Source organism: Typopeltis vanoorti, chromosome 19 (genome assembly GCF_054136105.1).
Source record: "Typopeltis vanoorti isolate ZY-2024b chromosome 19, IOZ_Tvanoo_1.0, whole genome shotgun sequence".
NCBI classification, from domain to species: Eukaryota; Metazoa; Arthropoda; class Arachnida; order Uropygi; family Thelyphonidae; genus Typopeltis; species Typopeltis vanoorti.
This window is the reverse complement of record NC_143567.1, coordinates 16,783,552-16,799,805: the sequence shown is the minus strand read 5'-3', so window position 1 is coordinate 16,799,805 and position 16,254 is coordinate 16,783,552. Positions and strand designations below refer to the sequence as shown.

The following is a 16,254-nucleotide window of genomic DNA, read 5'->3' as shown; positions in this document are numbered from 1 at the left end:
GGCTATGTTGAGCGGGATAGTAAATCCCATATTATTTTACAGCCGGGTACGAAACTCGGAGATCGGAATCATTTCAATCTTAGAGTTTCATATCCGGCTGTAAAATAATACTGGATTTACTATCCCCCTCAACTTAATTTATGTCATAGGACAAAAATAGCCTCTTGGCTCTTTATCGTGTGGAAGACTATATTTTACTACAAAATGCCTGGATATGATAAGTTTTTCACTGGCTTCATTGCATAATTCATAAGGCTTGGTTAGAGAGTTTGATTTCCAGGTGTTTGGAATAGAGCTCTCATATCTATAAAAATGGAAATAAAAGTTTGCTATAGTAAAAATTTGACTATACATAATGTAAATAGATATTATACAGATTACATATATATATATCCTATACTTGAGTTGTGATTAGCAGATAGAATTGAAGGATGCACTGGAAGGTTTTATGTAAAGATATAAGAATTTTGTGAAAAATTAGAGTGAATGGATGTCATCAGTGGTAAAATCATTCAAAATGAAGATATTAGAAAGGAACTTGACATTGCATTCAGGAATATGCAAGCAGAGGTAATCTGAAATCATTTAAATGGAAGAGGCAAAAGTAAGTAGAAAAGATGTTGATGTCAGATGAGTTTAGAAGAATGAAACACAAGATATGATAATATTGAAGAAATTGGACAGTGATTATTTGTACCTGAGAAATAATAGGTTAATTTGGAAGAAAATTGTTGATAGGGAGTTAATAATAATGTGCACTTAATTAAATTAATTAAATCATAGTGCAGGACATCCCAACAACAGCCAAGCAAGAGAAAGCCAGGGACAACTATATCATTATTTTATGATTCAAAATTTTGTAGAACTGTGGTCGGAAGTGGGTAATACTCGATTTCCTTTTTGATTTGTATCAGATTCAGAAAATTTTATAGCAAAGCTTTAAAGGGCTAAAACTTAAAAGTTACTTTGTAGGACATTTTTTTTTTAATACTGAAATTGCAAATTATTTATGCTATCCACCAAATTGGCAGTATACCATGTAATTTAAGTATCTTATTAATCAGTGTCTTATAACTCTTGAAGGATATTGTTAAAGTAAGCTTGTTAATAAAGCTAGATTTTTGGCTGCTTTAATTGTCTTATGAGTTTCAATTAACAAAGAGCTGTGATATACACTGGGGGGGGAAAAAACTGACTTTTAAAGATAAATTCTTATATACTTGTGTCAGATATAATATTTTGGTGTTACATCTGGAACACAGTTCAAATTTTGATAATGGTTACAAAAGTTTTAACCTTTAAACTGATCAGTAGTGAGAATGCTTTCACTTTTTGGTAGAATAAAGGGCATCAGCAAGTTCTTCAACACAAGTCATTTTTAATATTATAACGTTTAATGTAGAGTTAATTTTATTTTGTCTTGACTTTTTAGTCAATAAATAAGATATATTTAAACCTGAATTTCACAGATATCTTTTGAAAATAAAACTGCTCATTTTTGTTCTAAATTTTGAGTTCATTTATGGTTAATTTTATTCTTTAATCAGAGATGACCTCTGCCAGCTTATTATGAAAAGAGTGGGTTTAGAGACATTCCTAGATAAGTTTGGAGTTGTTTCCAAGCATGAAAGTTACAGCCGAGCTGCACAAAATCCTCATCTGAAATTTAAACAGTCCAGTGAAGTTCTCTTTGATTATGAATTTTGCAGGCTTTTTAAATCTTTAGAGGGTAAGTTATTAGATATGAAAGAAAATTTTGTCATTTTGCACTTAGAAAATAAACAGTTAAGAAATCTGAATTACAGTCAGTTCTCATTATAGTGAACTTGCACAGTATAGTGTGTGTGCACGTGTGTGGAATTTTTTATAATGGCTGTTACATCTTTTGAACATGTATCCTGCTAGTTGCAAAGTAGATATGCTGTCTGCTTGTCATTCCACACTATCACCTAGCTCACACTAACAAAAGATCCTTCTAGCTAAGGGCTGTAGCAAAAAGTATTATCGTAAAGGAAATTTGCTAAAACAGATTTTCCACCAAATTACTTTTTTGATTGCCGTTTCCTATAAATGAGAATCAATTGTAATACAGAAATTTTAAGTGAAAATTCTAAAGGCTGGAAATAGCTTCATATTTTTATGTTCAGTTTGCAAAGTTCACTTTATGCTGAAGTTATTTAATGATGGGGAAAAATTTTTGTGCCTCTGATATTGCAGAGGAAATACTACAAATGATATTTTGGTGCCCAACTTTATTGCAGATTTTATTTATTGACTGTAATGTTAATGAGTTTAGCTGTTGAGAAGTCTGGGTTCATAATTTTGTTAATGAACAACATAATTATATTTATATTATATTATAATATAATTAAGTAATATAATTTAATATAATATAGTATATAAAAGCAGGATTATCTAAATATAATTATATTTAGGTAATCCTGCTTTGAAAAAACTATCAAGGTTTTTTTTTTTTTTTTTTTTTTTTTTTTTTTTTTTTTTTTTTTTTTGAACTTTTGAATTCTGCTGTTTTTTTTATAATTAACTCCCTAAAATTATGAAAATGTGTGTAATAAAACTGCTGCAGAAAGTCATGCCATGTGACAAAAGAACCAATTACAGTGCAGTTGGTGTGATCACTTTCTAATGATTCACCGAACATGTTTTATGAGCGGGGTGACTCATTTATGTTGGCTAAATTACTACAGTGTTTTTCCAACATATGATGGCCTATTCGCGAAAATTTGTTAAAAATAACAGGAGATTAATAACAAAAAATAACCTGTTAATTTAATTATAAGCAAATCTTGGTTAAAAGCATTTTAAAATTAACAGGGTACTAATTTTCACATGTGGCATACGGACTGGAAATTTTGTCCATTAAATTGAGGGTTTACTGTAATTTTTTTTTTTTTTTTTTTTAATTGTTTAGGATATCGGATATTGGCTATTCAGTTTGCATGTTCTATCCAATTTTGTTTGTAATCCAATTTTTTTTATTTTCTATTGATTTTATTTTTAATTCTTTTAAAATACTTTTTTTTTTCTCTAATGTGTACAGGTAACCCTCTTTTAACACGGTACTTATACAACACGGTTTTGATATAACGCGGTCTACAAATTGTAGTAACCTTTTATCTTTTCATATGTTTTTCACCGTGCGACTTAAAATTCAAATTTTATCTTTGTTAAATTTGTGTCTGCCCGTATGCCACATGTAGTTATAAGTAGTGAATTTATATTAGGGGAAATACCCTTTACCACACATGTACATCAATTGTTTACCTTATAAAGTTTATTGTTGAAAATTGTCTTCATTTTCTGCCAGGAAAGTGTATTAAAAATCATAAATGTGTTAATCTCAAGTTGAGCACTTTATTTTCTGGTGGGTTACATACATAATTAATATGTAATGTTTTTTTATGTAAAAAAGAAATTTTATAGTATAATGGCCACAAACTGCAACGAAAGGGAAAAACCATCATTGAAAAGAAAATTCGTTTCTCTCGCAGAAAAAATTAAAATCATTAAAAAATAAAATTGAAAAATGGAGAAAAAGTGCTGTTGCAGGGACTTTGAATTTAAATGAATCAACAATTCGAACAATCAAACAAAATGAACACAAAATCCAAGAAAATGCTATTGCCGAGTCAACGGTAAATGCAAAGAGTGTTGCTCGTGTACATGATATTCTAATAGAAAAAATGGAGAAATCTAATGATTTGGATAGAAGATTGCACTCCAAAGAAAATTCCTTTGGATGGAAATCTTATTAAACAAAAAGCTCTCAAAGTTTATAAACATTTATAGTTCAGACCAGGTGTTCAATGTGGATGAATCCGGGTTATATTGGAAAAAAATGCAAAAATGCACCTATATTTCAAAAAATGAAAGATCACCTCCTGGATTCAAAGTTTCCAAAGATAGAATTACTCTTAAGTTTACATGCAATATGTAATTTTTATAATTTTATACTATGTATTTGTTTCATAGTATTTCATAGTATAGTAATTCTAAATGAATTACCTGAATTATAAAAATATTTTTTTCTTCAATATGTCATTGTTGTTTATATAACTAAAAAAAAAAAAAAACGATTTCTGAACATAACCTTACTTTTTCTATGTGATCTGAGTCTCACATAATGTGATTTAGATAACGTGGCATTTCTATGGAACCTAACATCCGCGTTATACGAGGGTTACCTGTATTTTGTAGTTCTTATCATGAATCTCATTTCACTTGTTTGTATTCTTTATCTTGTTTTGTCTGTTGCCCAAATTTCGCCCTTAGAAATCCACTTGAAAATATACAGTTCTTTAGCGGTGCCTACATGATTATATGACCTTTGTTTATTAAATGAATTATTGTACAGTATGTATGTGTGTGCTTACCATGATTATTTGGGAGTGAAAAAAAAATGTCTCAACAAATTTCATGATAAGCAAGTAGTGGAGACCAGTTTCCTCCTTCTAGTGATATTTTCTCAGTTGTTGCTTTATGTTGCTATTGTAATGATATATAGCTTGTGCTTTAATAAAGAATATGTAAAAAACGTCATGACCTTCTTTTTTTTTCTCTCCAAGAAAATATGTTAAAATAAACACCACTGCAAATCACACTTTAATGATGATATAAAAACTTGAAAAATTGACAGAAATTGAAATGAAAAAAATGTTAATTCAGCATGCTAAAACAGTCACATTCACCTTTTTCAGTTTATTCACAGGTGATCAGTTTTTGTATTTGAATCCATAAACTTTTTAGATGCACTAGTTCTTCACATTTGCTAATGTTGCTTTTATCATAACTAGGTAAGCAAATTCACCAATTCAAAAAAAATTGTGTCGAATCACAAAGTTTTTGCTTCGATACAATTGTGCAAATGTTCCAAAATCTCAAACACAAAGCATACATGCAGTAGATGGATGACTGACTATAGAAGGTTTTTTCTATATGTTTTTCACTTTGGTGCCTCTTGCCATCATCACATAACAACTGACGATTTGTTCTCTCTCTCTCTCTCTCTAACTGAAAACAAAAACAAATGTAATTCATAAATGTGGAAAAAGTGGCAGAATTTGGTAGGCTTAAAAAATACATTGAATGCACATTCTGTTTAACACCTTTTTTTTTTTTTTTTTTTTGGAATAACATTTATAGGTTCAGTACTTTATCTCTAAGCAGATATTGCTAATAGACAGTAGCAACTTTCATTTGAACTGGCTAAAAATTTTTTTCATGTCTCAGAAAACACATTGAAATAGACTTGACAGATTTTCTTTTTTAACACCCTTACTGGCCATGACGTGTATAAACGTTCAGCAAAATCTGGATATGATTCTGTAACACCTATTGAATAACATGTATAATAAGTTTTTTTTTTTTTATGTTGGGCCCATACACGAGAGGTTGGCTGGTCAACCTATAGTATTGTATATGGGTAGCGGGATGGGAAAGGAGAAACTTGTTGACATTTGATTTAAAAGCCTGTATATTGTATTCCTTGGGAAATACATCAGGGGAAGACTGTTCCACAGTACCCCAGTAGCAGGAATGAAGGAGGAGGAAAAGAAACTTGTTCTGTGGGTTTCAACGTATACTGTAAAGGGATGGTGGGAGGTAGCTGTACATGTTCCAATGGGTTTAGTACAGAGTGGGGGAATTATTGATGCTGTTTCAGATGAGCATTTTCCATGAAAATATTTGTAGAATATACAAATAGCAGTGACTAAACATCTATGTGAAAGTGGGGGAAGTGAGTTGGTAAGAGATGGATCATTTATCAGTCTAATTGCTTTCCTCATTATTGAGTCAAGCATTTTGAGGGAGCTTTTAGGAGCTCCCACTCCAAATGTGGGAACAGTATTTGATAGCTGGGTGGATTTGCGATTTGTATAAGGTTAACAGCTGTTTGGAAGTGAAGTAACATCTTGAGCGAAAGAGAAAGCCTAGTTTTTTGGAAGCTGAGGATTGCAATGCAATGGTTATGATGTGTTTATGCCAGGAGAGGCCTGATGTCATGGTAATTCCGAGAAGAGAGATTTCATCTTGTCTGGGAATTTGAGTGTTATCAAAAATAATACTGGGGAAAATGGTTCTTTTTTGTGGGAAATAAGACAGAACTGGATTTTACTAGCGTTGAAGTTGAGCCCCATCAGAGGATGTCTTGGAGGTCTGAATTAAGGTTAGTTGTGGTTGATGTTCTGAGGGTTGAAGTGAGTTGTATAGGGTAAGGTTTACCAAATGAAAGGGAGGAGTGCAATGTGCTGTCATCTGCAAAACTGTGTATTGGGTTGGAGGTCAACTGAAGTAGGTCATTGATGTACAGAAGGAAAAGGGTCAGTGAGAGAACTGAACCGTGTGGGACCCCAGCATTAGTTGGATAGTGAGAGGATAGGAAGCCATCTACCATTACACATAGTGTGCATCCAGACAGGAAGCTGGAAATCCATCTGCAGAAGTCCTGAGACAGTCCAAATGATGGAAGTTTGCTTAGTAAGCCTTTGTGCCAGACCCAGTCAAAGGCTTTAGAGATATCAAGTGCAACTACTTGAGATTCGGCAAATTTTTTCATGCCGAGAAATGGGTGATATATGAGAGCAGGTCACCTGTTGATCGGCATCAACAGAATCCGTACTGGTGGTCGCTTAATAGTTGGGTACTTTCAAGGTAGAGTAGGAGTTGAGAATTGATGGTTTTCTCCATCACTTTAGATAGGATTGAGGTGAGTGAGATAGGGTAGTAGCTAGAAGGCAACGATTTGTCATCCTTTTTGGGAATGGGTTGAATATAGGCCAATTTCCAGGCTTTGGGATATATATATATATACCAGTGGAAGTGCAATTTGGTCTCACTATTTCATCCACCATGGCCAGTAGAGAGGTTAATGCTTTCCAAAAGTGGAAAACCATGGTAATGCCAATATCATGGTAAACAGGCACCCACTGTAGTATTATCCAAAAAAACCAAAATCCAAAAGTTATCCACGGCATGAAAGATTTTAGCCTTTTTACCTGTATTACCTGGTTCATGCTATAAAGTTAACATTTTCATTTTGAAATTGATTTGTATACACTAGCAATTTTATTTGCATCTTTAGGAAAAGAAACAGATAACATACATTGAAAGCATAAGGAAATCTAATGATATGAGTTAGGAATCAGTATACCATGTGAAAGAGACAAATACAGCTTTAGACAACTTGAAACTTTGAGACAAGTTTGAAATAGCCTGTTCTGAAATTAACAAAATGGTTTAAAATAATGTAAATATGTCATCTAGATTATTTGAAACCATTCTGTTAGTTCTTCTTGGAGTTTAATGTTGGTAGTTATGCATGAAACCAGAGAAAAATCTGAGACATCTAGAATGTTTTGCAAGTTTCTAACAATGTCATAGATATTCCTCCTTAACAAGGTTTTGTCATATCATTAAATTGAACATATATGATCATGCTGAATTTCCTGGATTCAAAATTCCATGATTGATGGAACAAATCCATCAAATATGAAGTAAACAAAAATTATTTGCATCTGAAAATTTCAAGCTTCTATAGTGAGAACTTAAGACAAACTTCAACTTGAGTTACTATGTGATTGTGCTACATAAAAGCATGAGCTCTTCCTAGGAGTCTACTTCTTATTACTATTTTTTTTAAGGAAACCTATAAATTAGTAGAATCAAAAGAGGAAGATAAATAAAACTCAAAACCCCTAATACTTTTGGAATCCTTGGTCAGAGTTCCTCTTAGGCAACAATACCAGAGCAAGTGATATATTCTCATAAAGTCTCTTAAGTGTCAAAGATCAATATTTTTTGCTTCCTTGTTTTAAAGTAGTGATGGATATTTATTTGTGTTTTGTTATTTATTTTTGCAACTTGGCTTCATAGTAATAGTTCAAGTTTGAAAAGCTTTGTTTATTCTTTGAAAGAAAATCTTTTAACTTAAAAGTGAAATTTAAAGATAATTTAGAAGTGAAATTAGAATTTAGAAAGATTCTTTTCAGTTGTTGATATTTGAAGTTTTTCCACTTCAAAAACTTGAAGTCTAGTGCACTTTTTTAAAGTAACTGTTTGCAACATTAGTTACCCTTGATTGGCCTTATCTCCTGGTGGAAGGCAGAAATATTAAAAATTATAGGTATGCATGATATTAATTTTCATATTCTTGATTTTATTACTTATTTCTTTAAGAATTTCTTCCTTAAAATGAAATTTGACCTCTCTAAATTTTGATTAAAAATAACTAAAATTTTATATTAGATTATGTTATATTCAAAATACATACTTCTTTCAGGAGACATTTTCCCTTTCATTTCAAGCTTGACATGTCTTAACCTCATAACATACTAAATACTTGTGGAGGATGCATATAAAATTTAGATCTTTGCTTCAAATAATATTAAAATGGTCATTGTATATATTTGGAGGTATGTGTTTAAAGATTCAAAATCCAGTTATATTCTTCTCACTTAAACAGTTAAGCATAAGTTAAAAACAAGGGAAAAAAAAGTTTCTTTGAAAAAATTTCTTTTCTAGGCACAATAATTAAAGCCGTTCAGCCAAAACCAAAAGAACTCATGAATGGTCCTGAATCTAGTATGACAGCAGAACAGTGTGGTTTACTTCAGCAGTACAAAGATCTCATCAGGAGTCAGGTTGGGATCAACAACAAATTAACTAAATAAAATAATAATAATAAATTGGTTGGTAAATTGTTTTAAAAAGATTCCAAGGTTTAGCCAAAAAATAAATGTATATATATTCAAAGTTGAAATTTCTTCCTCACTCCCTCACATTTTTTCTAATGAAATTTCATTAGTCATCTTAGAATCACATGTATCCTTATTAGTAATAGGTTATTTGCAAAATAAGAACTAAATATTGTAGAATTACATAATAAATAAGCAGTGATGTCACCAACATCATAAAATGGATAGCATCTGTTAAATTTGTCAAAATTTTATTTTTAGAATTTTTTATTACTATTTTGTGGAATATTTTATATTAATATATTTTAATATAATTATATTAATATTTTATTACTATTTTGTGAAACAAAAGTTAATTTTCTCTAGGAGACATACAGAATAATGTATGAAATACAGAAAGCTATTGACATCACAAGATAAAGATTAGCATAACATTTTACACAGGAAAGAAAAAGTTAATAGATATGCAGGTAACCCTTGTATAACGCGGTACTTATATAATGCAATCTACAAATTGTAGTAACCCTTGTAGAACGTGGTACAACGCTGCTTCGAGGTAAGAAGTCTACAAAGTGTAGTAACACTTTATTTTTTCATATATTTTTCAACATGCAACTTAAAAATCAAATTTTATCTTCGTTAAATTTGCGTCTGCCCATATCGCGCATGTAGTTATAAGTAGCGGATTTATATTAGGAGAAATACACTTTAGCACGCATGTACGTCAATTGTTTATCGTATAAAGTACTTATTGTTGAAAATTGTCTTCGTTTTCTGCCAGGAAAGCGCATTAAAAATCATAAGCATGTTAATCTCAATCTGAGCACTTTATTTTTTGGTGAGTTACATACAATATGAATGCTTTTTTTTTATGTAAAAAATAAATTATTTTTATAGTAATGACCACTTAGAGCACTTTTGCGATATATGCGTTTGTTAACAAGAATGAAGATACATTCGGTTTAGATCAGCACATGAGACTCAACCTTTGCGAACTTCTTCATAAGTGCTCCAATGTCTTCAATAGTAAATTAATTGATGGGGAAATAGATTTAAATGAGGAGGAACTGGTACAATTAATAGATGACGTCGAACCAAATGGCGGGGAAAGTTCTGCTGAAGATTCTTATTGTGATGAATCCGTTAAAGAATTCAGTTTAAAAATTAGCAGAAGGATTGGACTTGGCAAGAAAGTTATTTTATGGATAATGATCTCTCAATAGAGCCATCCGAAAAATTCACGAGGCAATTGGATATTTGTTTAGCTTCATGTTATGAACTTAATGAAAAATTGCAACATAGTGGCAAACGAGGTCTTATTGCTGAACTTCTTGATAACTAAACCAGCCAAGTATGGAATGAGAATTATACTAATGATGTCCAAGAGATTTCAAGTGATGACGATGTCTGGCCACTCATAAATAAAGAATCTACGAAATGTTAGTTTCGAAGATAGTGATGACAATTAAAATATACACTTTATTTTATTTCGCCTAAGATATTTATGTATTATGTGCAATGAGTTTACGTACAATTTATAATTTTCTACTATGTATTTGTTTCATGTTTATATGTTTTCTTAACTTACATGAATTAAATGAATTAAATAAAAAAAATTTTTTTTGGATATATCATTGTTTATATAACTTAAAAAAAAACAAGATTTTGTAACCTAACCCTACTTTTTCTATGTGATCTGAGTCTCGCATAACGCGATTTATATAACACAGCATTTTTGTGGAACCTAACATCCGCGTTATACGATGGTTACCTGTACTAATTTTTTTGTATAATTTAAAATTATTTAAAATAAATAAATTTATGTTAATTTGACAATGTCATTTTTGAAAAATTAGAAATCATCTTTTTTTCTAGTTGCTACATTATGGTTGCTTGTAGGTTACTGAAAGATTATTTTTAAGAGTGTTCTGAAAAGATAATTTTTTTTAATTAAAAAATTTGATATTGTCTTTCAATTTTATTAGATTTAGCTTAGATTTCATTCATCTTGCTTTAGTTTGCATATTTGGTAAAATTTTAGAGTATTATATGTTAACTTTTTGATTTTTTGCATGGTGTAATGCATCAATGACAGCTAGGATGTGTTTGTTAGTGAGTTTAATAGAAATTTTGTTGGGTAGTGTGTGTGTGTGTGTGTGTGTGTGTGCGTGTGTGTGTGTGAATGAAATGTACTTGTTACAAAAGATGAAAGATATGTAGGAAGTGTTTTAAGAGTGAGTGCCAGTTGCATGTGATGAGCAAAATGCCTGATAGCAGAGTGGAAAATGCTGGCAACAGGCAGAAAAATGTAATTGCAGATGAGATTGTTGATGAAAGTGTAAGTAGAGGTGAGGATAAATTTAAAAAAAAGCCTTCTTATGCGGAGGCCTTCACGGGACAGAGCATGAGTTGAATGATTGCAGGAATGTCGTGCAGTGAAGCCGAGGGCACCCATATGGCAAAACAGGATGAGAGCAAAAAAAAAAAAAAAAATTTATGGTGAATCTGTGATTAGAGAACGTCTGAAAGACTGACTAAATTATGGGTCTCTGTTTTTTAAATCCACTGATATCAGTGAGACTGTCAGGATGCAAAGTGAAAGATTTGATTGTTTTGACAAGTACTAATGACTTGAAAGATGAAAATGTCTTAGTAGGTACAACACGTTCTTTTGAAATGTCTATCGTCTTAGCAATTTTGGGCACTTTGACTCGCCGGTCATCCAATACCATATTGTGCACTGATCAATGATTTCTGGTGGTGTTACACTTTTTGAATGTCCTTCACATGGATCATCTTCAAGGCTGGTATGGCCATGTTTAAACTCGGCAGCCCATTTCTTAATTGTCGAAAATGAAGGAAGAAGGAGAAGAATACCCATAAACTTTTATGAACTTCAAATGAATTTCTTTTGGCATTAAATCTTCTTTTACAAAGAATTTTTTAACTGCACGATACTCAATTTTATCCATTTCAAGGGATACAGACAACACTTTGGCTTCTGACAGCTGTATAAAAAAACTACTTGATAGAATGACTTGCAATTTCAGATGGATGCTTATGACAGATGTACCAACTTAGAGAAAAAAATCTTGCCGATAGTGTTCCCATTTATGGTCGAGAACTTTTCAGACCACCCACATATACTCTCCATAGCACTTTTAAATCACTCATCTTCATCCATTCTCCTAAGGATCAATTTCATCCTCTTGCACATCCTGGAATGGATAAATTTCCATGTGCTGATTTAGCCTACTTTAGAAATAGACTGGTAGATCTATTAACATCTGCCTTGAAGAACACAATAATTATATGGTAAGTCAGGGCTGGCAGACCATGCACTAGATATGTCTTCATGCAGGATTAAATAAAAGACGTGCTTTTATTTAGACATCTAAATATATTACATAGACATCTCTATCAGTGTGAGAATCTATTTCTAAAATCAGCATCAGCTCTGAGGCACACTTTTAACTTCAAAACATGACTCATTAAATCTGCTAATGATCTGGAAAACAGTTATTGTGAGACTAAATACAGCAGACGTCTCCAGATTATCTTTATCGTAATCCAGACACTAGAGGGCACTTTGTTAGGACTTCGTTTTTTTTTTTTTTCACTCATATTTTCAACTGTTTATACAGTTCTCTGTTGAGTACTGTGTTGTTCTTGTCACAGTTGTAATTTGTGTCCTGATGATGCCAGGTAGAAAACCAAATTTTGGTACATTCAATAAATTAATTATATTTTTTCCTCTTGCTGTTGTTCATACTGTAAAGCACTGTTATGCATAACCACCAATACCTAAGCCTATTTATACGTTTCTGGAGGAGAGTTCCTCAATAAATATATGGCTTATAATCTTTTCATAAAAATGATTCCCTTTACACCTTTCAACATTAAACTGCTACTCGTTATCATTTTCCCACACTGTCAGCCTATTTAGATCATTACACTGCCTTGCTAACTATTTATTATATTATCCATTTTTGCAATTAATATATTTCCCTTCAAATAATTTCCATTATCACTAGTGTACAAGCACAGAGCATGTGACACATTACTGATCATTTGCATTCTCCTGCATTTTGCTCCTCCATATACTACTCTCTGGTATCTGTGTACATCAGACTCCCTCATATCCATCTCCTCCAATATGTGAAAGTTTCATGTAGTACCCTGTCAAACACCTTTACAAAATACAGCAGTATCACTGTGTAGTCATTCTTTTATCCAGTTAAACTGTCACTATTATAAATGTGCATAAACTACGGGTACGACCTGCAATTAAGCCATGTTGTTCCCATAGAGTATGATACTCTCATCCACTCATTTCTGAATTTTGTCTTTGATCAAGTTCTCCAATATCTTTACCACCACTCTCGAGATACTCACTAGTGAATAATGTGGTACTGGTCTTAGAATCTCCTTTATGCAAATCAACTATTTTGTCCTCATTCCACACCTTTGGGACTTTACTAGAGCTGAAGCATAAGATAAACAGACCACCCATTGACCAACTGCTATTCCTTTATTAGTTCCTGTCATATCTGCCACTGCAGATTTAGCAGATATCTTTACCAGGATTTTAAGAGTCTTGCAAATAGTCGCCCAATGACTACTATTTCATTTGCTTCAGTCACCTCCCTACCATTGGCACTATTATCATTCAGTCATCCTTCTTTTACTATCTAGTGATGAAAGAACTCTTTGGTATTTCCTTTAGTCAGCTTGGCCAATTTCCTCTCAATATTTTATCATGCAAGCCGGTTGCCTTTCTTGCGTGTGTCTTATACTACTCATAAGATTGTTGTTCATCTTTCTTTCTACATATCCTCCACAACATCCCCCCCCCAACCCGCGGTTAGTACTACTACTATGCATTCATATCTAACTCCTACCTGATTTAACATACTGACCTCCTCAGTCACTGTTAATATCCTTTCCTTGCAGATTCTCATGCCATGACACTGCTTCAAGTCATCTCTCCTAAGTGTCACAATCACCTGCCCTTTTGTTCCACATATGTCCCATCTTAACTGATATTTCCATATCTGGCAACCTCCCAAGTCAAGACCTCATGATCCCCAGTAAGGAGAATTGTGGCTACCTTAGTTATGAACATATCCTCCATGTTATCACCAAATTCAGTACTCTAGCATATGCGGTGTATTTCTTCTTACACCGCAGCAAATTTAAATATGAACGATTGTTCATAGAATCAGCCTCAGCTCTAAAAAAAACCTCAACAAATTTGGGTGCATGAGACTGCCCCAAATTTGGGAAGCTTGCAAATTTTGAGAACTTCAGCCCAACAGCCAAGACAACACACTAGGGGCACCTTTAGGACTCTAGGAACGTCAATTTTCTCTCTTCTGCCTCATTTGCTCTTTGTAGTGCTTGCATGTACATGTCATAGTTGTATGTTCCCATAAAGATGGTGATGTGACATGGGAAGTATTTATTAAAGTTTCTTTTAATTGATATTCCAATATACGTTGTAAATTCCTTAAATCATTTGACAATAATAAAACTGATTTTGTGCGGCGATTTATTACGATGGATGAGACTTGGATTTACCAAAGACGACAAGGTCATGGCATCAATGTTTTGGTATGTCAAAGGCATTTTGTTTATTAATGATCTTGAAAGGGGTAAAACAATAACCAGAGAATATTATTCCAATCTTTTAACCAGACTAGATGAAAAAATTCGCGAGAAAAGACCCAGTTTGGAAGAAAAAAAGTCATCTTTCATCAGGACAATGCACCTGCCCACAAAGGTGTTTTGGCAATGGAAAATTAAGGGATCTGCACTATGAATTGTTGAAACATCCACTATATTCCCCAGATTTGGCTCTCTCTGACTTCTATCTCTTCCGAAAACTAAAACTTTTCCTCGCTGGTCAGCATTTTTTTTCGAATCAAGAGGTGATTGTGGCCATCGGGGTATTTTGCAGATCTTACTGAGAACCACTGCAGGAATGGGATAATGGCACTGGAGCATCACTGGAATAAATGTATTATTCTTTAGGGAGATTATGTTGAAAAAAAATAATAATTTTGAAATAATAAATTTGTTTTTTCATTGTTTGGCCGAGAACTTTTCAGACCACCCTCGTATTTGTGGATATACAAAATATAACATTTTATATTTGTTACTTAGAAAGATCTCACCTGTTTTTGTCTTATATGTTTCACTCATGCCCATTATGATCATTTGGTACTAATCAAATTCTTCTGCTAATTCCATTCTTCTCCATCGATGATTCTTATGTTGATAATACTAATCTTGAACTCTGCTTATTTGGGATTGGGAAGTTCTGGGATTTGTTCCAGTAGCCGACTTTGTGCTGTGCATTCTGGTTCTCTGATGAAAACAATGGGGGCTTTGTTTAACCAGGTGATGCCCCAGATAGCTTGAAATTCTGTCATGTTGTATACCATCATTTCATATCATGATTTAAGCCAGTAACAATAAAATTTGGTTGGCTAAATCCCAAATTGCCAGCCCATCCTCATTTTGTTCAGTATCCAGGTTGACATCTGGGTGCACCATGAGAAGGTGAATTCATACTGAAGAATTTATGGAGAATGCTGATGCCTCCTAGTTTTTGTGTTGGATGGTGGTGTGAATTTTTATGTATGTATTGGTCAATATATGTAGGTGTGTGGTAGACAGTGAAGGAGAGGCAGCCTGAGGAAAGAGGGTGGCGAGTGTGTATAGCAAAGGAAGAGAGTTGTTGTTTTAGATTTCAATGGTGAATTGGATACATTTGTGTTATTTGTTTAGGTGGCTTAGGAATGTATTTAATGTTTTGCAGCTGTGGGACCAAATGGCAAAAATATCAACATATCTGAGCCAGACTTTGGGTTTTAGGCTGGCTGAATCTAGAGCTTTTTGCTCAAAGTCTTTCATGTAAAAGTTAGCTATTGGGGGAGGGGGAGTGGTGAGCCCATGGCCGTACCTTCTTTTTTGTAGGTAAAAATTATTTTGCCACACAAAATACTTGGAGCAGAGTATGTGGGCAAAGAGGGCCATGATATCGGGTGGAAATATGTTTTGTAAGAGAAGAATAGTATCATTGATCGGGACATTAGTGAAAAGGGCAGTTACGTCGAAGCTGACTAATAAATCTTCATCGTTGAGTATGAAGTTTCTAATCTTGTTTATGAAATGTTGTGTATTTTTTATGTAGGAGGGGGAATAACCTACCAACTCCTTGAGTGTGGCCGCTAATTTCTTGACTAGGTGATAATTAGGGCTGTCAATTCCTTCGACTATTGGTTGTAGTGGCATGTTTGTTTTGTGTATTTTTGGCAGGCCATAAATATCAGCGTGGGCATAGTGCAGTATTGGTTTTGTGGTTGTTTACTCTGGGAAATTAAGGAATTACTTTGCCATGTGATCACCGATTTGATTAATGTGGTTTGTAAGGTTGTAATTCACCATTTGGTACGTATTGTGGTTGGATATCGTTTTTTCCAGGTATACTGTCCGATCAAAGACAACAGTAACATTACCTTTATCTGCTTTTGTA

General features: G+C 33.0%; 1 protein-coding gene across 2 annotated transcripts in view; it reads left to right on the top strand.

Moving 5' to 3' along the window:
- The window catches only part of LOC150095882 (general vesicular transport factor p115-like), a 245,709-nt gene that overhangs the window by 171,252 nt on the left and 58,203 nt on the right, over nucleotides 1-16,254 (top strand). For both annotated transcript variants that reach the window (XM_090409601.1, XM_090409600.1), the window contains exons 15-16: nucleotides 1,548-1,729; nucleotides 8,542-8,660. In XM_090409601.1, the coding sequence (XP_090265727.1) occupies nucleotides 1,548-1,729; nucleotides 8,542-8,660 (301 nt within the window). The remainder of the gene's footprint in view (nucleotides 1-1,547; nucleotides 1,730-8,541; nucleotides 8,661-16,254) is intronic.